General features: G+C 41.4%; 1 protein-coding gene across 3 annotated transcripts in view; it reads left to right on the plus strand.

The window, feature by feature from the left end:
• Positions 1-27,846, plus strand: part of LOC115043688 (nucleosome-remodeling factor subunit BPTF) — a 39,293-nt gene that overhangs the window by 9,423 nt on the left and 2,024 nt on the right. Inside the window, exons 6-36 of one of the 3 annotated variants that reach the window (XM_029502363.1) lie at positions 92-295; positions 1,176-1,349; positions 1,626-1,801; positions 2,110-2,289; positions 2,509-2,690; positions 2,979-3,110; positions 3,707-3,836; positions 4,560-4,716; positions 5,126-5,413; positions 5,633-5,979; positions 6,049-7,700; positions 9,353-9,477; positions 9,895-10,023; positions 10,161-10,311; positions 10,643-10,682; positions 10,999-11,224; positions 11,358-11,507; positions 14,513-14,643; positions 14,980-15,094; positions 15,325-15,539; positions 15,986-16,226; positions 16,532-16,809; positions 17,087-17,200; positions 17,533-17,694; positions 18,018-18,100; positions 21,112-21,337; positions 21,536-21,852; positions 22,523-22,696; positions 23,718-23,910; positions 24,625-24,709; positions 26,679-26,865. In XM_029502363.1, the coding sequence (XP_029358223.1) occupies positions 92-295; positions 1,176-1,349; positions 1,626-1,801; positions 2,110-2,289; positions 2,509-2,690; positions 2,979-3,110; positions 3,707-3,836; positions 4,560-4,716; positions 5,126-5,413; positions 5,633-5,979; positions 6,049-7,700; positions 9,353-9,477; positions 9,895-10,023; positions 10,161-10,311; positions 10,643-10,682; positions 10,999-11,224; positions 11,358-11,507; positions 14,513-14,643; positions 14,980-15,094; positions 15,325-15,539; positions 15,986-16,226; positions 16,532-16,809; positions 17,087-17,200; positions 17,533-17,694; positions 18,018-18,100; positions 21,112-21,337; positions 21,536-21,852; positions 22,523-22,696; positions 23,718-23,910; positions 24,625-24,709; positions 26,679-26,865 (6,964 nt within the window). Of the gene's footprint in view, positions 1-91; positions 296-1,175; positions 1,350-1,625; positions 1,823-2,109; positions 2,290-2,508; positions 2,691-2,978; positions 3,111-3,706; positions 3,837-4,559; positions 4,717-5,125; positions 5,414-5,632; positions 7,701-9,352; positions 9,478-9,894; positions 10,024-10,160; positions 10,312-10,642; positions 10,683-10,998; positions 11,225-11,357; positions 11,508-14,512; positions 14,644-14,979; positions 15,095-15,324; positions 15,540-15,985; positions 16,227-16,531; positions 16,816-17,086; positions 17,201-17,532; positions 17,695-18,017; positions 18,101-21,111; positions 21,338-21,535; positions 21,853-22,522; positions 22,697-23,717; positions 23,911-24,624; positions 24,710-26,678; positions 26,866-27,760 lie in introns of all 3 variants that reach the window. The other 2 variants (XM_029502348.1, XM_029502356.1) reach the window with 2 other exon arrangements.

Raw genomic sequence — 27,846 nt, forward strand, 5'->3', positions numbered from 1 at the left:
TTCAACCTTCACTTATTTTCTTCAGCATCTTTCTTGTGTGTTATCAAGTAAAGTCTTCACTATTTACAAAATTGCTGCTGTCCATCTGTAGTTGACGAAGCTCCACCCACTGGCCAAGAAGGCAATAGTGGCAGTGACTTCTCATATGGACCTATACTTCCAACAACCTCTGCTCCAGCACAAACCACCATCGCAAGGTCTAGCCTCGCCACTGAGGCTCCAAAGTCCTTGTCCTCCATCATAGAGGCTCGGATAGATGGGGGTTCCCATGTGGAGGTCTCTAACAGCGCTAAAGGTATCAAAGGACATTTCAGGTTGAAATGACCCTATTAAGTTCCTTTTAGGGATTTGCTTGACTGCCCCAGACTGAAACTTTTCCAGAACGTGTGATAAATCTCCACCCCCTAACATTTCTTTTGACTTGTGTGTTCTGCCACATAACCCAGACTGCTTTGTTGTTCCTTCTGGCCGTTTACCAGCCTGCACTTTTTGCATGTGGCTCTCATTTCATCTGCTGGCTTGTGTGTTCAGTTGTCCAGTTTTCCTTTCTTGACATCTGGCATCATTGTCAGTGCGCTTTCAGCCATTCTAAGTTCTGAATTTCTGTGAATTTGCTGTCAATTCTTAAAAGATCTCGGAGACTGATTGCATCAGTTGATTTGCAATCAAATGGCATTGCCACTACAATCAGCATAACTGGCCTCACTGAGCCTCAGTCAACTGGGGATATTGCAAGGTGTTCGTGCAGTGATTCTTAGGGAAAGCTTTGCCTTTTTGCCTGTAATCAGGCAGAATCATAGAGAAGGAATAAAAGGTTAATAACGTGCACTTATTCATTGAAATGACACCTAGCAATTCATTTTTGTCAGCCAGGGTGTTAAGGTATGCAAAAAAATCCCAGACCAGTTATTTGGTGTATGTATCACGTGTAACTTGTCAGTAGAGGGAGCCACAGTCTTAAGTATGAACTACGCAGCAGCAGCAGCGGTGTAAGAAACAATTGTCCTCACTAAGAACAAATGTTTACTTGCAGAAGCTCATGTTTCTATTGCTTGCATCTGGCTGAATGAAGCAATTCATCAACGATAACTATTATGAAGAACACCAGAACAGCACAGATGAGACCTGCAAGCCCTGTTTAATCATAGCTACTTTTTGATTTATTGTGTATGCAGTAGAAAATCCATCATCAGAGTCTGCCAGTGGAGATGGAATCCCGAACTTGGCCCACATCAATGAAGAAAACAGTGATAGCAGCATGGGGGCTGGGGTCCCTCCCAAGGGACCTGAACCCCCAGACCTGGCCGACAAGTCCTCCCAGTCATCCCTAGCAAGCCTTGATGACACAGGTCTGGAAAAAATTTTTAATATAATGAATGTTTATTTTTTTTCTATTACTGTTGAAAACAAACCTAGAACACTTAAGCAATCCAGGAAAAAGCTTTGGGTAACTTTTCCCTATAACATGCCAATAATCTACATATTGTACACCCCAGCTAATAGGCAAATGGGAAATGCTACACAGATACATTATGATTTGAAATCATCGTCAGGGAATTTTCCCTATGGGCATCATGCCACTTTTCTTCTTTCTTCTACATTTAACTGAAATGTAAATTTTTCAGGGGAGGGCAAAGATACCGCCAACGGTGATACGCCAGGTCTCTGCAGTAAGAAGTCTCTGGCAACTCGCATGGTGACCCGGCTGAGGAACCCAGACAGCAAGTTGAGCCAGCTAAAGAACCAGCAAGTGGCTGCTGCCGTTCATGAAGCCAACAAGGGCTTTAAAGAAGGCAAAGAGGTGGGATCCATGAATAGAAAGGTGTTTGCTCTTTCACATAATATCTGAAAAACATTTTCAAAAATGGCCAGGTCTGTATTAAAATAAAGACCTAAAGGGAGCACAAAAGATTTAACTGACTAACTCCTTAGTATCATCATCAGTATAATGTGTTCATCACACAGAGGAAAATGATTTAAGATTGTATTCTTGCAAGAATAATAAAACTAACTCATATCAAGTTGCCTTTTGAGTGTCATCGATGGGACCTTTTTCATTCAAAGCAGGCAGTTACAATGCATTCTGATTGGATTTGTGTATTTCCAAAGGTACTGGTAGTAAATGCTCAAGGTGACGTCACCCGTGTCAGCACACGCAACAGCAAGGAGGTGGTAATGAAGGGGACTCTCAGTCAGTTCTTCAAGCTTGGTCAGGAGGGCAAGTACCGCGTCTATCATAACCAGTACAGCTCCAATGCCCTGGCCCTCAACAAGCACCAGCACAGAGAGGCAAGTAGTAAAACAATTTTCCCCTTATTGCAAGGGTTTGATCCATTATTAGAGTAACATTAAAGTTTGAAGGAAAGTTAATCATAAATTGCCCACTTTTATGTGTCTGTGTTACTACTGTGAAGCCAACAGTTAAAAAATGTAAAAATTTAAATGTTCCTGGTCTTTCACCTTAAAATCAGTTCTTGACTAAAATCCACCAAATCTGTCTTTTGCCAGGACCACGATAAGAGGCGCCATCTCTCACATAAGTTCTGCATGACACCTGCAGGAGAATTTAAGTGGAACGGGTCTATTCATGGTTCTAAGGTGCTCACCATCTCCACGCTGAGACTGACCATCATCCAGCTGGAGAACAATGTTCCAGCACCCTTCATGCATCCTAACTGGGTCTCACACAGGTACAGAGGGGAGGGAGGGGTCTAGAAATTACGTGTGAATATATATTCATAAAATATACATACATATCATCTGTTTGATTTTAAGTTTAAGGGTTAGGGTTAGTTTGTCAGCAACACCTTTTAGTAAAATTATCATTTCATGTTTGGAAAGAAAAGCAATGTCAGAACTAAGGCCTTCTTACCAAAAGAATGTGATCAAACTAGTCACTGTAAAACAAATGTCAATTAAGGATTTCTCAAGCAAATACAGAAGTACTTATTGCCTGTTTTTGTTTGTTTGTTTTCAAGGACCAATTGGATCAAAGCAGTTCAGATGTGCAGTAAAGCCCGAGAGTTTGCGCTAGCTTTGGCCATTCTGGAGTGTGCTATCAAACCTGTGGCTATGCTGCCGGTCTGGAAGGACTCACTGGGCCACACCAGGTACACACATAATATACTACATACAGCACATTCACCAACGTGTGCTTTTTTACTCAAATGCACAAACAAAATAATAGTTGTATGATCCATCTACAAGTTCAGTGTAAATGTAACACATTCAAATACTTAAAAAGAAACCATTGCATTCAGGGCATGTACATAGGGGATATGTGGTCACTTTAGCAGGCACAGACGATCATAACCAGATCAGATCAAAAAGCCCACCCTAGCTGTGAGGCATAATATTTAGACTGTGAGTCGATTACCACTACCACCCACCTCTGCCTCTACTACTGCTTCCACACCACAACGCCCCTCTAAAGAAGCAATTGTCCAAGATTTCACAAGGTCAGTCTCAGAGTTTGTCTATGTGTATGACTGAACTAAGAACATCAAAGTAAGTGTGAGTTCCACAAGTTGCAATTCAGCAACATTAAGTGTGTGTATATGTGTTTCACAGTACTGTTAAATTATTTAATTTGTATTTGCAAGTAAACATCAGTGTTATCTGTGAACACTCACACTGTAAAAACAGTATTTTGCTAAAACCCAATCTGAAGTAACTGTTATCTTAATAGCATTTAAAACTCTGTCAGGTTAAATCGCATGACATCCATGGAACGTGAGGAGAAGGAGAAAGTGAAAAAGAGGGAGAAGAAGCTAGAAGATGAAGAAACAATGCAACAGGCTACTTGGGTCAAGTACACTTTCCCAATCAAACACCAGGTAGGTCCACAGCTCAGCAGTTTTGATTTTACAATGGAATTGGACGACCAGGATGACCAGAGGCTGCATAAAGATAGATGCAGTGTTCTGCTGTTTCTGTTTATTTATCTGCTTACAACATATTATTTCATATCAGCACCACAGCCTGGTTCTACAACTCAAGACAGTCCAGTCCACTATCTGCCTGTAAATTGTATATACAGTCCATACACAGGGTGCCTGAATCTCCACAACAGGCATCATGACTGTGTTCAAATGTCAGTGTGGCTATTGACCTATAAAATGTTGATGCTTTATCAGTCTTCCTCGCCAGTTTTGGTCTGATTAAACATAGAATGAAGGATATGTTGATAATAGGGTGATGGTATTAATGAGTCATCTTCTAGTTACAAACTTTAATGCTTGGAAAACTGAGTCATTGCAATGGGAAACACTGGTATACATGTTCTGCTTATGTGCGTGAGTGACCATCAAGGGCTCTTTGATACAACATTAAGCTCTGCTCTGAGTCATTTCCCTCAGCAATTAGTGATCAGTGTGTGAACAGCCTCTAAACTGAAGAATCTCTCGATTATACCCTCACTCTTTCCCACAACTTTTTTTTTTTTCTTTGGACTCTTCCAATTCACTTTTCTCCTTTCACCTCTTATTGTTTCTTTATCCCATTTTTTTTTTTTTTTTTTTCCCCCCTCGCTCAACTTCTTTTTTTTCTCTTATGCAAAGGTGTGGAAGCAGAAAGGCGAGGAGTATCGTGTTACAGGCTATGGGGGCTGGAGTTGGATCAGTAAGACTTATGTGCAGCGGTTTGTCCCAAGGCTTCCCGGCAACACCAATGCCAACTACCGCAAAGAACTGGAAGGTCTGCAACAGGAAACTTTAGGTCGTAAAATGTGGCTTTTAGTTGTTTGGACTTTGGGTTTCTCAAATTTAAAGTGTCTTTGATTCTGAGAGGGAATTACATTCCTGTTTAGTAATCTCCACAATGTCATCACTGGTTAGTTTGTCTTTCTTTTGAAATGACTGTGGATATCATTGAGTTGTGTATTATTAATCTTTCAACCAAACACCTCAGATAGTTTGTATTCTTTAATATTCACCTGTTCATTATTCATTGTCAACCCTGTTCCTGATTTAAGACTCAGCAAGAAATTCCTTTTCACGATTATTTTATTTTTTTAATAGTTGATGGCTTATCCGCGTAACAGGTCAAATTATTAGCAACCATCAGTATTCCCAAACACATTTAAAAACAAGTCAATAAATGCTCTTTCTCTTTCTGTTTTCCAAAGATGCTAAACTTGGGAAGAAATGTATGCTTCTAGACTTGAGTCGACGAACAAGTGTAACCGCACTAGAAGCTCAGGGAGCTGCTGCTTTAAGCAGTGAAGAAAAAGATCAAGGCCAGTCTAGCCTCTTCAAACTGGCAACAGATCATCAAATGTCTGAAGATGCTGTGCCTAATGAGAGGATTGAAGAAGAAAAGAAAGAAGCAAGGGACGAAACACAAAAGAGGAATGACTTACCAATGGACGAGATGGAGGTGGACCCAACCGAACCACAATCAGATGAAGAGCAAAGTATGACAGAGTGCGACTTTGTGTCTAATAGCATTGGATTCAGTTGTATGCAGACTATTACTGGTGCTCAGTTTCATATTCATTAATTAAATTAAACAGTTAGAAATACAGTCACTTAGATACTGATACTTGTTAGGAATATATGAATAAGTTGCTTATTTTTTTTTATCATTGCAAATTAATATGTAAATCTATCCCACCTCACCCACCACCCCCCAGGGTCCAACGTTCAGGAGGATAAGGCTTCTGTTAACGAGGAACATGCAGAGGACCCTCAGCGACCCTTTAACTACGATGTAGTGGACGTCAGCAAGGGCTTCCTCACCCGCATTGCCTACAAGAAAAAGGTGAAGTCCTCCAAGCTGGACAACCTGCTGGAGCGGAGAGTGAAGCAGCATATTATTGAAGACAAGCAGAGGCAGCAAGTCTCTGCCTCTAAACCCCAGACCCCCACATCATTATCAGCCACTTCAACCCCAGCTCTGAGCACTCCAGTCCGGCCACGGTCACCACTTAAGCCCAATTCTCTCGCTCAGCCACAGCCTGCACTGGCTGATGCTGTGAAAGTGGAGGAGAAATCTTCTACAACACAAATTCAAGCACTAGGAGAAGCTGACGGAGAAGTTGAAGAGGAGAGTCAAGCTAAACTTTCTAAATCTACAGAAAATATTGTCACTCCTCTAAGTTCTCCTTCCATGGACTCCACACCCAAAGACTGTTCCAGTACAGATACAAGTGGAGATTCAGCTTCACCACAAAACCAAACCACCTCCCTGCTGCAGGAGCACGAAGCAGAATTAATTGAAAGGACTATTGGGCTAAAAGAAACTAGTCCAGATAGATCAGACCAGGAAAGTGTCAAACTGCCTGATCTAGAAGAAATTACAGCACAGGTAACTCAAGACTCTCTAGAGCAACAAACAGCCAGTGTACCATCAGATGTTACAATGGCTGCACATACTGAAAACACAGGGTCTGATGTACCCAACTTGAAACTGGACTCCATAAGGACATCAACAAGTGTTCCTTCTAAATCTATTCTGCAAAACCCAGAAATGTTAAGCTCAACACATTCAGGGACCGAGGAAAATGGCACAGGGCCAGAGGAGAACCAAGAAAATATGCAAGAAATCGGACAACATAGAGTTGAAAGCATTAGCACGCCCAAGCCAGTTTCTCCTCTGCCTCAGGTAAATGGTAATGATGGCTTGGGCAGCGAAAGCATGTTGACTAACTCTGTAATAAGCTCAAATAATGGTGTACTCAGTAAGAGCCCCCTGCCCAAGGTGAACAGCACTGGTGCAACTGAAGAACAAGGACTAATTATCTCACTAAAAGGTGGCATACAGCCAAAGCCTTTGGTCAATGGAGATTTGGCCTCTGTAAATGACAGTGCAGGGTTTGGGGTAAAAGAACCAAGCCTAGCATCTAAGATGGAGGTGGATAGTAAGACAATGTCAGATCAGGACTACAAACCTCCACTGAAGATCACAAGACTGGGAAACAATATAGATGCACTTGGGGGTAACAATCAGAGCACTCAGCACAACAGCACATTTCCAATCCAGCCTGTGGGAACCAAACCCAGTCCTGTGGTCAAGATCATCAGGATGCCACCATCTCCTATACCTTCAGCAGAGGAGTCCAGTCTGAGCGACGAGGAGAATAGCAACAGCGGGACAACAGACCCCCACAAGACCCTCATCACCCAGGTAGTCACAACCTCCACCACCACTACCACCACAGTAGTTTCCAAAGAGATGACGACAGCCAATAGAGCATCAAACACATCTGGAGAAAGGGAGTCAGTAACAGAAAGCAACGCAGTGTCCACTCTCACAACCATGACCAAAACAACTGTGACCAAAATCTGTTCCACTGGACTGGGTGGCCAGTCAGAAGACTGCCAGAGTGAAATAGTGGCACAAGAGCAGAGGACAATGCTCTCAGCCTCTATCAGCAACTCAACAACGGACAGCAGAGGTAAAACCTTGGTAACATCTGTTGCTGTGAGACAAGAGGAGTGTTCATCAACAAAAGGCCGTGTCCGCCTCCTCAAATTCTCACGAACCAAGAAGATGCGCTCGGACACAGCACTTCCATCTTACCGCAAATTTGTCACCAAGAGCAACCGCAAGAGTATTTTTGTCCTGCCTCACGATGATTTGAAGGTGCTGGCAAGGCGAGGCGGGTTCCGTGAGGTGCAAGTGTTTAGTTACAATGCGAAGCCTGCCCTGGATATTTGGCCATATCCTTCACCCAGACCTACGTTTGGCATCACCTGGAGGTTAGCTGCTCTTTCTCTCTGATTGTCTCAACTTATTATGCAAAATTTTATTTTGTCTGTGTTATTGTCCACCTTGAATTAGCACTTTGCTGATTTCAATTATCAGAAGGATAATCAGGAATCAGGAAGAGTCTTTTCCCATTTAGTTGACTGTACTGTTCGTTGTAGTTTACACAGGGGGGAAAAAAAAACAAATTAAGTAGAATACATGAAGAGGACAGGTAACAAAATTAAGAGTGCCTGAATGACTGACTCCACAGTAAGTTCTAGTGCACATGTCCAGTTAAAGACCCACAAATTGGTTAAAAAAAGAGAAAAAAAACAGAATAATCCAGATAGTGTAAATGTTTTGTTTTGTTTTTTTTTTACATTTTTAAAAAGACTGTCAACACTAGTATTTGAGAGTCAGACATGTACAGTATCTACTGACTCCCACATGAAACCCCATGATGGCAGCGCAGCAAATTTACTTTAAAGTAAAATTAAGAACAGGGTGAATTTCTTTCATATTATTGTATTGAAATGGATTGCCACATTGTTTTTATGATTTCACTGCATTCTTATGAAACAAACAAAAAAAAAGTCCAACGTCACAGTTTATTAAGGACTTCAGGAAGACTGTAGGCCAGAACGCCATTTCCTATTGATTTGTCATTCATTGTGTCTTCTCTTTTTCCATCTGACATTCGTGGCAAATAACCTCTGGTTATTTGGACCGGACCTCAGATTTCCGAAACAGACGTGAATCATAAAGCGGTCGGAGAAGTGTCAGGATGTTCATGTTGTGCAATGACCCAACCCTTCAATCCAGAGAATTTTATACCGGCCTCTAGTTAAACGTGGAGGAGAGATTATCTATCAAATGCAAATCTTAGGAAAAATAATTTTTTGTGGATGTTGAACATATTTCATACGGCCGTATCCTAAGCTCATTGCTTGCAGCCTCTGCCTTAATGGTGCACAGAAGGATTGAATTAGGTTGTTTTTTTTTTTTTTTTGGGGGGGGGGGGGGGATATTTAAGGACAAAATATTATATAATGGAAATCAACCTATTGTTTATTTCTGTAATGAGAACTGTCGTTTGCCCCTAAAATTGTTAGATTTTTTTTCAGATTTTAATTGTTAGTTAAATGTAAAATAAGCAAAAGACAAAGGCTTCTATGAACAATCCTCTACTTTCAACTCTGTTAGGTAAACTTCTTCGTTCAAATGACTTTTTGTACTCGGGCATAAAATCCACAAACAAATCAGCCTTTAAATTGATTTATGGAAGATGGCAGCCAGTTGTTCTGGTTCTCTCATGGAAATGGTCATAGGGGCACAACACCACCAGAAACCATATTCAGTTTTTACTTAGCTTCTTCTTTTTCCATAATTGTACTGCAACATGTTTTCTGTGAATGTGATCGACTCAACAGGCATCAGTTGCACCGTTCTGATGAACTGCTTGTGATTTTTTTATTTTTTTTATTTTTTTATTTTTTTTCCCCCAGCAACCCAACCTCTTTGACAACTGTTCCTTCCATCTGTCCAGTTTGCAGTAACCGGCACACAGATTTCCCTTTTCATTGAGTTAATTTCAGTAGAGCCTTTTTTGTGTCCTAGTTAAGGCATGGAGTTCTTTAATGCAGCTTTGTATGTCGTCTTATAGATATCGCCTGCAGACTGTGAAGTCTCTGGCTGGTGTGAGTCTGATGCTGAGGCTCCTGTGGGCGTGTCTGCGATGGGACGACATGGCTGTCAAACCGTCAGCTGCTGTCGGCACCACACGTACAGGTAGAACCCCTCTGTATCTCTTCAAAGCATCAAATAAAGATAGGAGGGAAAATGTCCCAGAAGTCTAATAGTGAAATAGATTCTGTATGAAATCACTGACTGCTTTTGCAAAATGAACTGTGTTTCTTGATATACTAAAAATTATTATTTTTTTTTTTGCATGCCCATTTTCCACTTGTTTTTTGGAAGATACAAGCAGCTGAAATTTTCATAAAAAAGTCTTGTGTTTTCTTCTTGAGATATTCTTGTACATATTTGGCTCCACCTTTTTTGGTATGTGGACCTGAAGAAACACAAATGTGGGATTCAGAAATTTGGGTTTCATTGCTTTTATTTTGGAGCACATTTCCTCCATCTTCTCGGACTTTCCTCCTCATCGCCATACCAACCCAGCCCTATCCCCACTCATTGCTACAGAAACGTCAGACACTGAAATCACGACTACAGAGATCATCAAGCGTCGTGACGTGGGACCCTATGGCATTCGTTCGGAGTACTGCATTCGCAAGATCATCTGCCCCCTTGGAGTGCCTGAGACTCCAAAAGGTAACATTTTGTAATTTTAAGAGCATCAGACAAAAAAAGCGTTGATAACATATGTCCGATTAACCGGCATCTTTTGCTCAAGATAAAATGTAAACATTCAAACTGAATATAATTTATTAAACTCTCCACAATCCCAGAAACCCACACCCCTCAGAGGAAGGGGCTGCGTTCCAGTGCCTTGCGCCCAAAGAAGCCAGAGCCTGCCAAGCAGACGGGCCCAGTGGTGATCGAGACCTGGGTAGCTGAGGAGGAGCTGGACCTTTGGGAGATCAGAGCCTTCTCAGAAAGGTTAGCGGGCCCAGCTTGCATTTGCTACACTTGCTGTGAAGCATCAATGATGTAAAGTAATTCTTAATGTTTTGCTGAATAGTCAGATGTTCTCAGGACGGGGAGAATTTAACGCTTAGGTTCATCTTACTTGTGATTCGTGATGATAACCTTCATGTTACTAGTGAAAACAACTTTATTAAAATTTTATTAAATTAACATTTTCATAATTAACTAGTCAGAGTTTTTTATTTTGTAAATTTTCTGAAACAATTTTAGGCTACATATCGAATATTTGTCTGTTTGAATTTTTTTGTTTGAAGGTTGCTTCTTTTTTTTTTTTCTTTCACAGGGTGGAGAAAGAGAAAGCTCAGGCAGCAGAGCAGGCCAAGGTAATTAAGGTTTGGTTCAGTAATTAAAGTTCAGTTGCTTTAAAGGCATATTTGTTCAGTTCAACAAAGATCATGCAACACCTGAGAAGCCTGGGATTTATACAGACACTTAACCTGTCCGGGCATTTACTGCTGAGGCAACAAACAATCCATTAAACTGCTCATTTGGCCCAGCAGCTTGCTTCAAAACATCATCTCGGACTTCGCCAATACATACCTCTGTGCCACCTCGTTTCCACACAGCTTTTAGCTGTTTTTACTCTTAGTTTCAATATTTCTGCGATTGATACTCATGTAAAATAATTTTTCATTTCAGAAACGTCTTGATCAGAAACCAGGCTCAGTCACAGTCACGCCAACAGGGACTCCTGCAATATCTGCCACCACACCTAAAGTCATAGTCGGTTCATTGTCAGGCCAGGGCACCCCCAGCACCAAGGTGGTACTGTCCACCAAAATGGGCACCCCTGTCACATTCCAGCAGAATAAGAACTTTCAGCAGTCATTTGCCACCTGGGTCAAACAGGGTCAAACCACACAAGGTACGTTTATGTGATAGTCTTGTCTGCTCATCCTGCATCTGAGTAGTAGCAGTGATGGTTATCATTGCAGTAACTGACTGATAATAGTAACAATAATTTAATGGCATTTTTTTTTGTTTGTTTGATTTATTAGGAGCAGGCACCGAGACCACTGTGGCCACATCTGGTGGGCACACTTTCCAGATTACAGGAACTTCAGTGGGTGGAAAAGTAGTGACCACCAAGCTGCCACTGCCCGCCAACAGCAAGATCGTGACGGTCAATGTGCCAACTTCACAAGGAGGCAAGGCAGATTTTAATAAGTCACACCTCTGAGGCAAACAGAAAGCACAAGTTACAGTTATTCACTTCGGACGTATCTTTCCATCCACCACCTTTTTAGGATGCATTAGTGTTTTTGTTGCACCACATTGGAGCCACAGTTAGACTTTACAGATGTGTCAAAGGAGCCAAATTAGATCCGGCTCGTTAACTGCGTTGCATTGTAAAAGCAAATTAGCGTTTCACTCTGACCCTGTTATTAGTCTTTAAACCTAATCAGTGCCAGCTACCGCAGACCCAAATATTTTCAAATTTACATTCCTCTGTCCCTGATTGCCACTGTTGATGAGCCAACCGCACAAGTAGATCTTCATTTTCAAAGCAGTATGGAAGAATGACAGGGCCTAAGGTTTAAGGTTCTGGCCTCAATCAGACACACTGCTAAATCCACTAACACAGTTAGTTGTCACAGTTAGTTCTACCACAGCCCTGATGCGGTTATTTTGTTTTTCAAGGTTGAAAGTACACATAATTTTGAAGAACTTTATTTAGCTCAGTTCCAGACCTCCATGTCACAGTCTTCACCCCTGATTAGTTGAATGTTTTAGCTTAGGCTTTATCTTTATGTTCAAGTGGTCTGTCAGTAATGTTGGAGGGTATCCCTGAAGCCAAATTTAATAATAGAATGAATAAAAGTTAAGTGTATTCAGGGTTTGAAGTCTAATCATCATCTGTAGTATTTACAAACCATTCATTTCATAATGCCTTTCTGTAATGATAAAAATGTAGCTTGTGGCCGGATTCTGGATGCTTTTTGACCAAGAGAGGAGAAGGAAGGAGAGAGTGAATGAACAGCGATCCTTACCAAAGTATTGTTGAACATGGCAGTGCCCCGATGTAATAAACTCAAACTTTAAGAGTTTGTTCCATCTGGTTTTAGATGCCACAGATGCAAAAAGGGGCTCCCGTCTGAGAAGCAGCCAGCAGCTCAGTGTGTTTTATGTCACTGAGCTGCTAGCTGCTGCTCAGTGACATATGCTCTGCACTAACCCCGCTGTGGTGCCCATTGTGTTCCAACTTCATGAGTCAGCAGCATAATTTGGTGTGGCACATCATGTCTGGTTGTGTCTTGTTGGCATGGTAATCTAATAGAAAGCTGTTATTTTGGTTTTTAGTATGGTAGACTTGTGTAGTCTGAGTTTCTAAATCCAGATTGTGGAGTCAGACTTCAGTTATCTTAAGTGCTATAAGGTGCTTATTATTACTATTATTTATGTGTGTGTGTGTGTGTACACACACACACACACACACACACACACACATAAATGTCAATATTGACACTGCATATGAGGCAATGATTTGTACCCAGCACTGGCTGGTCAGTCTGTGGTCCTGTCAAGTTATCAGACGATGGATAATGCTCAACACTTGGTAGAGGTGGTCTGACATGTTGACAAGCTCCTTTAATGTTGCTGAAAGCTCTTGTGTGAGTTACATAGATCATATTCAGAATTCTCAAAACCAGTGTTGCTACAGTGCATGCACAGTCATCCAATGCAATGTAATTTTAAGATTAAAATGCACTTCAGAAATATAAAAACATGGCTCATTTAAAATCTCTCATACAAACAAATAGGATAAATTAATCTGGAAATCATGCAATCAATCAGATGTATTCATGTTTCTGTCAAATAACAATGTACACTCAGTTTTTCCAAGTTTAAAACCTAAATACCTCTAACATCTAAGTTTTTTCTGCTTTATTCCAAACCCTGTAAATTAATTCATTAAACAGGAGCTGATTTCATGTTTCAAACAAAAAAGGGTAATGCCTTACTAAAAAAAAATAATCTCACTGTACAATAAATGTATTGTTTAATACATTTGTGCAATCACCAGATAACGGGAATGAAATTCTCCAGGGCTATGAAGAAAGTGACTTTTCTTACCTTTGTAGGAGAAACTAAGTTCAGGTGGAGTGTAGTCATTTAATGGACGTGTATTTATCCAGCATGACTGTTGGGCGCCCTGTTTGTTTTGGAAGGGCTTAAGGAAGTTAGGGAGGAAAACAAGTTTACCCTGAGGTCTGCTGCCCAGACAGGTAGCCCTCTATAGTGGGATTCCATTTTTCTTTTTTTCCCCTCCATTTTTTTTTTCCTAAATAAAAGTTTACCTCTCCACTCACCGAAGTCCCAGCTTCCCGACTGCTCCAAACAGCCAGTCCATAGAGGCAAGCGTTTGATGTGTGTGAGCAGAGCAGCTACTCCCCAGGTCCTGTGACGGGTTCAACATCGCTGTTTGAAGAGGGAAAACCTTGATGTATAGGTTTACCCGCTTGGCTGCGGTTGCAAAACCGCAGCACCAAGTCAGCAGAGGAAAAAGAGCAACACTCTCATGGTTTCCATCTCTGCCATCGGCTTCACGTGAGCTCATGAAGCCATAGAGCCTGCTCCACAAATATGAAACACTTCCTTTGTCAGATTAATGTTTAAAAGTAGGATCTGAATTCATACATAATTTATGAGGGGGCTCAGATATGTTGGGGGGAACCCAACTAAGCTTTCACTTAGACTTTGAAGATTTCGTTTACCTGCTCTGCTAATATTTACCAGTGCTCTGATCAAAAGCTGACCATCTAGCAAAGAGAGAAGCCCACAAATAATACGCTGAGTTGTGTCAATGTAGGGCCTCTGTACTGCTCACTTATAACATGCAAGCATGTTAATTGTATTAGACATGTTTGGACAATTTGTGAATGTGTTTGATATAATAAAAGCCATGTATATAAAAATTAAATGTCACCAACCAGATATGTTAACAAGCAATCTTTCAAAACTTCATCTTTAGTCTGCCTCGTCTTAAAAATCAAAAACTTTCCATGCCGTTTTGTGTCATCTCCAAAAATTACTCCTCATCTGTCTTCTTCTTCTTATCATACCTAACATGCAGCTAATGGTTTATCTTAATAATTTTAATGAACAAATCTCATCTTCTATTCTAATTGCTCCACCCCTCTTTTCTCTGCAGGTGTGGTTCAGCAGAAAGTGTTGGGTATCATCCCATCCAGCACAGCGGGTGGCGCCCAGACCTACACTACATTCCAGCCCCGCACTACCACGCTCAACATCAGGCCCAATACGCCAGGCTCCCAGCAACAGGTACCCCTGCCCTTCTCTTTGCTCTGGCAAATCCAACAAGAAGTTGTTATATCGTCAGCTGTTACATCCGAGTTAGTACATTGCCAGTACATTGTTTCTTTCTTGTGTGTTTAATTTTCATTAGCAAAAAAAAAATTTCAAGGCCCCTACACTATGTTTTGTGTTGCCTTTGCTGTTTGTGCATTTTTAAGTTTGTGTAGTATTTCCCCAATATAGGCAACTTGTATTGGATGTTTTATTAGAGCTGCGTCACTTGTTAGGATCTGACCGTTGAAGGAAGAAGATGCGTACTTGGAAAGAATTAAAAGTAATCTCTCAGTAAAAATGTCCTTTTAGGTTTTGGCAGCCAGTAGTCAGATCCGTCCAGGAATGACAGTGATCCGAACCCCGATCCAGCATACAGGACCCATGGGAAAGACGATACTTCGAACACCCCTTGTAGTCCAGCAAGGTAATATACTTGAGAGATTGAGTACTTTCCATTTGAATAAAAAGCAACTCCAACAATAACTGAACAAAAATTGTAGTTAAACGTTAAACCTGAACAGTTTCATCACCTTTCTTTAAATCAGTATGTCTGTGTGTGAATGTTATCCAGCTTCTTCCTGAACTGGTAAGTGGGAAGCGTTCATGCAAAATGTGAATTGCCTGTGTGTCATATTTGCCACACCTCTCTTCCAGGTCAGGGTGGCCAGCAAGTAGTGACGCAGATTATTCGAGGTCAGGCAGTTTCCACGGCAATATCTGGTGCCAGCCCTGTTGCCACGGTTACTGGCCAGGGGGCAGCCAGTCCCACCACAGGGCAAGCAGCAGGCCAAACACCACCTGGCACCCCACGAGCACAAGGGCAAGGCCAGGTTAAACTCACCCTGGCACAGCTCACCCAGCTCACTCAGGTTAGTGGGTTAGTGGGCGTCACCTTGCGTACAGCATCAGCAAATAATGAAATTTGTCTTGAACCATGGATTATAATTTTATATCGATGAAATTATTGAAGTGTATAATCCATAAATTCCTCCTAATGGACTTGAATTTTTGAAAGAATCAATACATTGGACTTTTCGCTTTTACATGCTTTTCTTTTTTTACTGGATCTTCAGGTGGGTTAGTATTTGGATTCATTAAATGATCATGTAAAAACAGGAACCATTTACACAAAAAAGTGTAAATAAAGAAAATGTTGGTGGAAAGTCTAAAAGTCAACTTCTTCTGGAAAATGTGATGTGTGAAAAATGAATTTATACACGACCATATAACCGTACTTAGCCATGTTTCACTTCAGACATATTATTCCATATTAAACATCACGAACAACCTCTCCTTTCTGCTTCGCCTCCTACAGAAGCAACAGGCCGGCTCGGCCGTGGACCGGCAGGCTGGTGTCAGTGGTGGCCAACAGGCCCTGACAGTGATGGTTCAGGGACAGGGGCAGACCACTGGCCAGCTGCAGGTCATCCCTCACGGGGTCACTGTCATCCCAGGGCCTGGGCAGCAGCTCATGCAGGCAGCATTGCCCAATGGTCAGGTGCAGCGTTTCCTCTTCACCCCACTGGCCTCAGCTGCCACACCCACATCAAGCACAGGTATAACCAAAGAAAACAAGGATTGCATGATCCATCACTTTAATCAGATAGATTCAACAGCTGAACAGAAAATCTGCATCATCATTAAATTATAACAGAAAAGTCAATCGGAAAGTGACACAAAAGTTTTGTCTTTGAAAAAACTAATTTTATGGAACTATCCAGCAAGCTCATAACATCCATTTTCTATATTTTGCAATAGAAATTCTAGATTAATACATGACCTTGACCTTATAACAAGTACATTCTCTTGCTCATCTCCATACCCTCTCTCTGTTCTGCTGCCCATCCACCTCCACCTCTAGGTACAACAGTTCCAGGTCATCCTAACTCCACCTCCACCAAAACTCCGGCCCAGCCTGCCCAACAAGCAGCGGCCCCCGTCCAGGCAGGTGCACCCCCACTGGCCACCACCAGCAGCCCCACTTCAGCCACACCACAGGGCCAGCTGCCCCCTCAGACACCAGCCCACATGCCCATCCAGTCACCCACCTCGCTGCAGGTTAAAACACAGGGAGGAACTACCCAGCTGCAGCTGCAGCAGACGCCTCAGCTCATCAGTATGTCTGGACTGCAGCAGCAGGTACAGGTATGATTAGCAAAGTCATTGATTTGGTGGTAACTTTAGTGTCTGTCCAATGCCCCAAAAAGTTGCTGTTGAAGACAAAAAAAAAGTTGCTTTAAGTGCTAAAACAATTGTGAACTGCTAATTTAATCTTTCTGGTGCAGTCTCTGGGTTCATCATTAAAAACTTTGCTATATGAAGTAGTTGAAAGTGTCGAGAAAAAAACGGACAAGCAAAGTTGTGATTTTCTTTTCTGCTTTGTTAAATTAGCGTATCTTCTGTGTTGCATATGCAGGTGCTAGCTCAGCTGCAGGCCCAGCAGGGGGGAGGCTCTCTGCCACAGCACATCAAACTGCAGCTTCCTATCCAGATACAACAGACAGGGACCACTTCAGCTCAGGGAGGACAGGTATTGCAGCACGTCTGCTAAACTAGATCCTAACTTTTGGTAAAGGATCTTGATCAGAGATCATTTAAAGGACATCAAGACATTTGGTTTAGATTTTATTTGTACTTAATACTCTGTGTACCTGTAGAATATGAGGTGCAGTGTTGTATTTGATCACTGCACGCCACATAAATAATGCATCTCTTACTCTTCACATTCCACATTTTCGGGGACGACCGAATTATTGCTGCTTAAATTGTGTTGATTTATTTTCCATTTTCTTAATTTACAATCCAAGGGATCCATCTTCATTCAAAATATGAACTCTTTATTGCACTATGCACCATCTGCAGATTGGAAACGTAGTCACCATCCAGGCAGCTTCGGTCCAGGAGCAGCTGCAGAGGATTCAGCAACTCAGAGAACAGCAGCAGCAGAAGAAGAGACAAGCCGCTGAGGCCAAGAGAGAGCAAGCGCTCAACGCTGCCAGCCAAAGCGACATCATTCAGAAACAGGTGTGTATGTGAGTGCGCATGTGCTCAGGAAGGCCTTGAAAGCTGGTCGTCCATTTCAGTTCAAAGCTGTCCATCTCCCTGCCATCAGTACATAAACATTCACCAACCTCCAACCCTGTACTAAGACTAGGTTTATTTTTGCAGCCCTGTCCCTGTCTCTTGTGTGTCAGGCCTAATACTGCCAATGCTGCAGTGTGCACGTCGTTGTTTTCATCTGCTTCTATGTGTATTTACTATCTTTGATTCTGCTGTAAATATGTTTCATGTTTCATTAATCAAAATACAAGGAGCGCTTTGACACCTCCCTCCATTGCCTGTTTCAGGTGGTGATGAAACAAAACGCTGTGATCGAGCACCTGAAGCAGAAGAAGACCATGACGCCCGCAGAGAGAGAAGAGAACCAGAGGTTTGTGCGCTCTGGATTTTTCCCATCCATGTTTGTGGAAAAGATTTGTGCGTCATATTTTGCTCGTGTTGGACACTGAAGTCTTGTGAATCATAGGAAGCATGAGATTTTCCTCACATATCAGAGCACATGTTTTTGAAGCAGCAGACAACAACAGCATGGAAAATATGTTTAGGATCATCATCATATGGAGCTGCAACCTCAACATATAGGCAGCTTATATGTTTCCTCTCCTGTCTCCATTTGACTTTGATTCAACACCATACTGGAAGGTACTGCACAGCATGGGACCTTTTGGGTGTGTAACCACCAACAGCTGCATGTCCTCACTTTGACTTTACAAGGATGAACACAAAGACAAATCCATTTATAAATGAGAGGGCTTGTACAATAATTCACACAAGGACCATACAAGCCCCTAAATTGATTTCTGTGAGGATATAGCAAAGTAACTTTTATATAGACAATTTTTCACCAGGTAATACCATGTTTGACCTCATCAATAGTCAGGAGTTCTTTCCAGTGGGCCAGGTAGCTCAGTCCACAAGAGGCTGTACAAAGAGAGTGATCCCTTCAGAACGAAGATAAAAATGTGTTTTGTTTTGTTTCTTTTGATGAGTCAAGAGTAGCTACCATTTCCGCAAACTCCAACAGTGGAATCTATCTAAAACAGAAGTGGGATGTTTAGAAAGACTTCCTTTCTTTTTCATATGCTGTAGATAGATTATACTCTGACCTCCAGTTGACTCTGACAACCCTGTGTTTATGTCCACAGACGGTGTGTCAACACTGGTCCTATTCACACAGAGTTGAAATACCAAACCCAGACTAGTGTGACATCACTACATTAGCTCTGCCTTTGAATGTCTCTCTGCTTGCTGTTTGTCCCTTTTTTCCATTTCTTCGTGTCGTCCTTTTCTCTCGCTTTTCTGTTCAAACGCATTTATGTCAGTAAAAGCCTGGAACTCTGACATCAGTAGCATTTGCGTGTCTTTGTTTCATTTGTCTCCTCCACTTTCATGCTGCATTTGCAGTATGTATTTCAGTTGCACGCTGCACAGACCGTGGTCCGTCTTTGACCTAATTCTGAAAAAATTTTATTTTCAGCATTGCCCAGACATGACATTGCCAGCATTTGTTGTAGATTCAGAGAAATAATAGTAGAACAGTCTTCGCATAATCAGTGTACTTTCAAGTCAACTTAACATCAATACCCCCCCCCCCCCCCCCCCCCCACACACACACACACACACACACACACTCACACTCAGCACTTTCGTGGGGAGATTATCAAGCAAATTTCAGTCTTATAGCTCTAAATAGCTCTAAAATTTGGCTGTATCTTTTTCATAAAGGAGAGTATAGTTAGTTTTTATTTTATTTTTTTTATTTTTTATTTTTATTTATTTATTTATTTTTTTTTTTTGGTGAGAGAAAAAAACCTCATTAAACTTTTTCCATGCGAAATCCCTCCATGTGTGGGAGTTAGTGCATTTCCATTGTAGTTCACAGCAGTTTTGCCATTCCTCTTTTGTTATTTCAAAATCTCCCTCTTTTTCCCCATTTGTTTATAGTCTGGAAATAGCACTTTTTGTAGATTCACATGAATATGCCCTGAGGACATCCTTTACTATTGGGTCTGCCAGATCTACTGGATGTGTTTTATTACGTTTATCATAGTAATTACGTTGTAAATATCTATAAAAATCCTGTCGTTAAAGAGAAAATATTTTTCTCAGAGTCTGGCAGTCTTTTAGTTGTCCCTTATTTGTTACGTAGTACATTGTAATCACTTTGTTTATCCATGTTTTGAATCTGGAGTCCAGTTGATTGGGTTTAAAGTCTGGGTCATGTGCACTCCACCTGATTACCCACAGTTTGATTCTGGACAATTTCCATTCTTAGCTGTGAATGTTAGCAAACCGCAGTGAACATATTTTAGGCACTGAGCTATATGTTATCTAGATTTACATACAAATCATATCTGTATCTGTAGCTCCTGAATTTATTTATTTCTATTTGTTTTCGATGAAGTTCTATCCTCAGAGTAAAGTCTCCAGTCTCTACATTCATTCTTTATCTATCCATCTTCCGGCATACTTTATCCCTCCACTCCACTCCCTGCATTTTAATAGTCTTTCACAAATAAACACAAGACAACCAAACATCCCACTAACATTTGTTAGACGATAAAATCACTGGGGAACTAAGAATGATGGAATGATGGCATAAGGCTTTTCATCACTTTCAGATATAGCCATAGTAGGTTTGTGATTTCAAATGGCTGAGCATGACTATTTTCTCAGATATCTTTGGGGAAAGCAAGCAATATGTTTATTGTAGTTTTCTTGTTCTCATGTTTTAAGTCTTATTTAATAGCCAGTGAAGAACAGAAAGATTTAGAGTCAGATACAAGAAACTTCAGAAACCAGAGTCAAGCTCAGTCGCACAGTTTACACCACTGAGCCACCAGGACCTGCACTGAGAGAAACACTGTCATTATTCATTGACACGCACCCCCATGTCTTACATGTGGAAAGTTAGATGCTCACATTTTTGAAGTAGCCAATAGTCATGCAGGTTGTGCTTTCTGAAACATTGAAGCTTTGTTTGGATTAATATTCTGCCCCTTCCCTGGTGTTTCAGAGGGATAACTTTCTTCCTCTGTGACTTTGTCTGTATTGACGATCTGAATTCAAAATTCAGATCTGTTATAATCCTTTCCCTCCCTGCCCTCTAATCCATCTCCTCTCAGCAGGACTATTATTTGTCTTTTAGTCCCTTAAAAGACCCTTAATAGGCACAGTCCTGTTTCACAAGGGTCCTCATTAGACTCAACAGAGCTGTGTTTTAGGTTGTACAAAGATTAGTTTTTTCTACAGCATCCAGTCCTCAGTGTGCAGTGCTTTACTGCTCCAAACATTTTTCATGAACTTTTAACAGGTCATAGGGATAAAGAATGTAAATGAAGTCATTTCCCATTTGCCCTTTTCCCCTTTGTGTCTGTCCAGAATGATTGTATGTAACCAGGTGATGAAGTATATCCTGGACCGAATAGACAAGGATGAGAGGCAGGCGGCCAAGAGGAAGAAGAAGGAAGAGGTGGTGGAGGCGAAAAGGAGGTTGGCTAACGCCAGCAAGCTCTCCTCGCTCCTTTACCGGCACAAAGAGAGCCTCAAGATGGAAATCCTGAAAAAGCGAGCGCTTCTTGACAAGGAGCTGCAGCTAGAGGCACAGGTAGTGAAATGACTGGAGACACACAAAATTACCTAGCTATGAGTTGGAAACATGAAGTAGCTGCAGAGGTAGAATATAATTGCTTCAATTTTGCCCAAAGGTTTTACATCCTCAGTTTGAGGGAAAGAAATGCTTCTGAAATGTGTGGCGGATGGCACTGAAAGCGGTTTTGACCCCCTCTGTCTTGACCCTGCTCAGGAGGAGCTGAAGCGCGACCTGTTGAGGATGCGGAGGGAGAAGGAGAGGGCTCAAGCTGCAGCTCAGCAGGCAGCCCAGGCCGCTGCGGCTGCCGCCCACAACCAACAACAGCACAAACATACACAGGGCATTGCTACTCAGCACCACACCACAACAACTGTCGCCCCCACACACAAACGGAAACGGGAAGAGGAGCGAGAGACTGTACAATCAGCCAAGTCCAAGAAGAAAAAGATGATCTCAACAACCAGTACCAAGGAGAGCAAGAAGGACACCAAGCTCTACTGTCTCTGCAAGACGCCCTATGACGAGACCAAGTATGATCATGATCACAATGAATGCTCATAAAAAATACTTGATTTCTCAGGAGAGAAACGAGGATGACAGCAACAAACACATTTCATCACAGCTTCAAACAAAAAATAAAAAAGGAGGGGGGATATCTTTTTGAAATATAGAAACTTTTCTAGGAAGTGTTACTCTTTTAGCCCTTAGATTTTTATTTTTAACTCCACAGTCACGTTTTCTCAAACACAAGTATTTTAACTGAAGCAACTTTTGTCGAGGGCTCATTTGATATATTAACCAGTTTTGCTTTCAGAATCAATATAAGAACGAAAGATGAACTTTTTTTGTGAGTGTTTGGTCTTTCAACCTCATTTATCAGTTAGCTTGATTTTGTCCCTGTTTCTAATATCAGCTTACATGTCAAACAAATAAATTTTGGCCATAAAGCCGCTGTTTTAGGGCCTGACCTTCAAACCTCTACAGATGTGGCAGCAACAAAACATACAAATGGTTTATTGGACTTTGAGGCCCTGTATATACATTACACCTGTGGGAAATGTACATCAGCTTTGAATCATAATCATAATCATGTTCTGACATTATCTGTCAAAACTGATGATGATGATAACTGGATGAATGATACAGTTAACCAGCTGTGAGACATTGGTCACAACATCTTTGTTTCTCTGTTTTCTAAAGATTCTACATCGGCTGCGACCTTTGTACCAACTGGTATCATGGTGACTGTGTAGGCATCACAGAGAAGGAGGCTAAGAAAATGGACGACTACATCTGCGTGGAGTGCAAACGGGGCCAGGAAGGCAGCACAGAGGAGTTGTACTGCATCTGTCAAACGCCATATGACGAGTCCCAGTAAGTGTGTGTGTGTGTCTTTTGCAGCACACACACATAGGAACAATAAAAAAACATAAGCGCTGACAACACAATTATACCTAGCCATTTGACTTATGATAATTAAGTTCAGTTATTTGTACTGGCATTATTTTTAAAAGTAAAATTTTGGAAAATCAAAATTTCCAGTGTCAAAAATTGAAAGTCCAGATATTTTAATTGTAGGTTTTTGCACTTGATTGAAAAATGTGTGAGGAGAATGAAGTTGCTAGCGAACAGCCACACCAGTACAGGGACAAGGTGAAGTCTCCACACACATAGAAGGGAACTGGTCAGAGTGAGAAACACTGATCCGTCATGCCGCCCTGAAGAATAACCATAGACTTTCCCTGAATGTTACATATTTCATGAGCAGCCATTAGACAGGTCATTGAATCTAATGGTGGTGATGCGTGAATCAATTTAATTGTCTATGCCACATAAACCCTCCTTGCGCCTCACTAAAGCTCCAACAAGCTCCCGAGGCCTCGTGTTTGCCCCAATCACAAGCACCTTTTCATCTTGTCTTTAATGCACTTCATTAAGGTTCAGAACTCAGTTTTTATTGTGTTCTCACTTTGTCTCTACTTCATCGGAATAAGCAGAAGGCTGCAATTCTCCTGCAAATGCAAGAAATGCTCCATCAATATGTTATGACTCAGATTTAGTTGGCTTGGTTGTCATGGTATTCCCATGTCCAAGAGGTCAAAAAGATGAAGAGCTCTGGTCCTGGCAGGGAGCATAAAAGCTTTAATCACTTGGCAATAATGTCTTTAAAGGATACCAATGTTCGATGTCCAACAATTTCATTTAGAATCACGATGACCAGTGTGTTGTGCACCATCATTGTTCATCATAGTTTTTATTAGATTTTTTTAAATGCCTTTACATAAAAGTCACAGCAAACATTTATTTTAATTATTTTTTGGATGCAACATTTTGATAAACCAAATTGCTAAAGGCCGAAAATCACAAAAAAAGTAAATGTTTTCTTTCATTCCAGGTTCTACATCGGCTGTGATCGGTGTCAAAACTGGTACCACGGTCGCTGTGTGGGCATCCTGCAGAGCGAGGCCAACCACATCGATGAGTATGTATGTCCACAGTGTCAGTCGACAGAGGACGCCATGACAGTCTTCACGCCGCTCACAGACAAGGACTACGAGGGTCTGCGGAGAATCCTCCGTTCATTACAGGTAAACGGGAGATGTGGTCTCAGTCTACAGAATGCAGGAGAACAGTTGTGAATCAAAGTGCGAAGAAAAGATATATTACCAGAGAAATCTTTGATAATCGTAAGGCACAGTCTCAATTGGTATCGGCAAAAATCTGTAATAAAGGATTTAAAGAGATCAAGCAGTTTAGTCCTGTTAGGAGCAAAGCAAATCCAGAAAGCTGAATAAAACCTTCCCACACCATAAACTGTACAGTTACACAAACTCTCAGCACAAGTTGAAGCAGCTGTAACGCTCCTGGTCTTTTTATTACTAGAGATGGACTGAACAATAACACAGCTCCTTGTTGCCCCTCTACAGTGTAAGAGCAGCAAACAAAAGCCCTCTGTTTGTGACTTATCTGATGGGTCTTGGTCCCCAGAGCAGCGACTTGGACGGCTGCCCGGCCTGAGTCTTTTTTTTTTTTTTTTTTTTTTCCCCCCAGTTCGTCTTTCTTTTCTCTTCCTCCTCCTGCTCCTTGTACCTCTCCTCTAATTTTCTCTTCCTCTGTCCAGTGGTCTAAGAGAGAAAGTGGGAGGGAGAGAGGGAAGAGAGAGGGAGAGAACATCTGTGTTGACCCACCTGTTTTCAGTGCCATTTTCATGGTGCTGTTTGTTTTTCTTCATTGGTTTAAGCTTTCTCAAGTGTCTTGTCTTTCTCTTTATCTCTCTTTTTCGGGCCCTCCCTCCTCGGCAGGCACATAAAATGGCGTGGCCATTCCTAGAGCCGGTGGATACAAATGACGCCCCGGATTACTACAGGGTCATCAAGGAACCAATGGGTGAGTGGGAGAAATGTTCAAAGTCCTTGTTCACATCACATGAACAACGGCAACGGTTAATATTGCAGAGAGCGTTCCTGGTTCCATGTTTTTATGCTACTGTTTTTCCAACAATCTCTTTTTTTTAAGTCAGATCTGTGTTCTTTACACCACTAAAGACCTGCATATGTGCAAATAAAATGCACGTGATAGTTTATGCAAGTTAATCTAGTGGAAGGGCTGTTTTACATTTGACTACTCAAATGTAAAAATTAGTCTCTTTTCTTATCTTTGTATTGTCGACACAAATTTACAGCCTCACATCTTTGGGCTTATACAAGTTGTTATGGACAATTTTATATTTTTTGGCATTCATTATAAATCATTAATGAATCCATTGGAAAAATTATGTTAATAGATAACCTGTGCAGGGTGTACACCGCCCTCGCCTTATATGAGCTGGGATTAGCTTCACCATCCTCCCTGACCTGGAAACGGATAAGTGGTAGAAGATGAATGAGTGTATGTTAATTGATATCGAAAAAGCTCAGTACACTTTACAGCTTGTGATTATATCATACAAAATAACTTATGCACCAGAGAAATCTGTGAAGAAAAGCTGTGGTGTAGGCAGTATTTTCTGAGGGCAGAGTTCTTACGACAAATATCTTTTGCCGTTTGACCACATGAATGTTAACGTCAACTCCCTGTTTCACTTTTTGGATCAGATCATGACTTGTGAATCAGCAGATATTTAATACGAAGTTACTCACACTGACGTTTTGTAATTACTTCAGGCATTGGACGTAACACCCAGTCTCTATATCTTGAACATTAAATATGGCCACCAGGAGGCCAGCAAGGAGGAAGCCCTCCAACTCAGATCAAACCGGCCATGTAAATGGGGACTTTCGTCAACAGGGTCTTTTTGAACTTCCACACAAACAAACCGTTAATGAGCTGGTCCGGCTCTGCTGGACTCCCTGTGGAAATTGCCCAGCCCCACACTCAGCTCCTTTTGGCTTCGTCCTGGAAACCCTCCCTTCTCCCTTCCACCGCAAGAAAAAGGCCTTGTTGATTTTCAGAAAATAAAAAGAGCATTTGGATGGTGTGGCTGCAGCCGTTGGTAGTTTTTGGAGGGTTTTGAGATGAAATCTGATGACAGAGAAGAAGGAGGTCTTTGATATTGACCATGAGGTTTGTAAGCCCCTGGCCAGCTGGGTGGGGGTTAAGGAGGTTAAGAGTCGGATATGTTTGTTTAAAACACAGCCCTGGGGAAGCCATGCAGAGCAATCCACTCGTAGCAGCACATTATAAGAAGCGCTGGCTGTTGCCAGTTAGCTTTCTCACTAATGCAATCCTATTTATCTTCATTTCCTACCTTGGTTCAACCAGGTTAGTAACATTGAAAGCTCCTTTTCAAGGGAGAGATGGAGATTCATGGCACTATCAAAAAGTTAGTTTTTCCTTCTTTCCTTAGGAATGACACTCAGAGAATGACATTATCCTCAGGAATGACAAACCAGTTTAAATCCCAGTTACTGAATCGAGTGGCTAAGTAGATGGAGGTCAAAGCTGGCAGAGGTTTGGGATTTTTCCTGTCACACAAAGTGATGAACTGTGCTCCCAGGAAACATATTTGAAAGTCTGTCAAAGACATGCCACATAAGCTGCAATTACTTTGGAGCAAGACATCCTGATTTGCTCACCAAACTTCATTAGAAAAGCCATTTATCTGCTGCTCATATGAAGTCTGTCTGTGGCAAGAGCTTGCAATTGTATAGTTGTTCTTTTTATTCTTTTAAGACAAGATAACCCTCATTGATCCCTCAGGGAAGAAAAAAAGTTTGAAATAGCAGCTCAGTATACAGAGACAGTTAAAAAGAAAAGAAGAAGAAGGTGGTTAAATGAAATATGGAAGACAGTGTCTCTATTACATACTTTACATACATCTTTAACCAAATGTATTTTACTGATGTCCTTTTCCTAGACCTTTCCACCATGGAGGAGAGGTTACAGAAGCACGAGTATGTGAAGCTGACAGAGTTTGTAGCGGACATGACCAAAATCTTTGATAACTGCCGCTATTACAACCCCAGTGACTCGCCGTTCTACCAGTGTGCCGAGGTTCTGGAGAACTTCTTTGTCCAGAAGCTCAAAGGCTTCAAAGCCAGCAGGTAAGATGAATAGGTGGTGGTGATGATAACGATGAGCACTAATTTAAAAAAAAAAAAAAGAAATGCAAAATGGTAGTCACTGATTAACCAGAGAAAAGTTCTTCCAGACTTTCTGTCATCTAGTTTCTAAGAGTGAGGATTGAACGCTCATAGAATGAGAGAACATATCAGCACAAATCACAGATGGCCTCATTTGCTCTGCTGAAGTGATAGCCTTTTTTTTTTTTTTGCACACACCCTTGTTCCATGTTGGTGGGATCCTCGTTTTACACCAATCCAGGCTTCAGTTAGCTGACTGTATGTCCATAACAACCTCTTTGCTTCAGCTTTCACAGCGAAAATGAAGCAGAATATTTTTTTAGCTACATTATCTTAGTTTTGTTATTAGTGAACTAGTCCAATAAAAACAAGAAACACCTCCTCATCTGTTTGGTTTTAAGCTCAGAGTTAGAGACTCTTTTCAAATATTTCAATAATTCTTAGACATTTTGACCTTTATAATGTAATTACAGTTCCTGTCAGAGTGGGGATGCAGCTGTACCCACATAATTACACAACAGTTCAGCTCCAGTAACTATTCTATCCTGTTGCTTGGTTCTTCCTCCAAACTTACCTCATTCCATATCCCTTCGCTGTTGGATGGGATTTGCTGATGGTGGATGCACACAACAAGACTTTCATAATGTTTAGTTGCAGTTTTATTATGCACAGCCAATCGCTTGTCTTCAGCATCACACTTTCTATGAACATTTCAGCTTTGATGAGAAGTACTTTTTGTCTTGCTGGTGTCCATCCAAAAACATTGATGTGCCTCACCTGCATGTATTTACTCCATCCATTCTCTCTCTTTCTCTGTTATTCTCTCTCTCATCCCCTCTCCTCTTCTCTCTTACAGATTGTGATGTCAAATTCCTGGGTGCCCGGGTCCCTTCTAAAACAAACAAAAAATAATTTGCTATCCCGGGTGATGCTGTTTTACTT

This window comes from Echeneis naucrates, chromosome 1 (genome assembly GCF_900963305.1).
Source record: "Echeneis naucrates chromosome 1, fEcheNa1.1, whole genome shotgun sequence".
Classification (NCBI taxonomy): Eukaryota; Metazoa; Chordata; class Actinopteri; order Carangiformes; family Echeneidae; genus Echeneis; species Echeneis naucrates.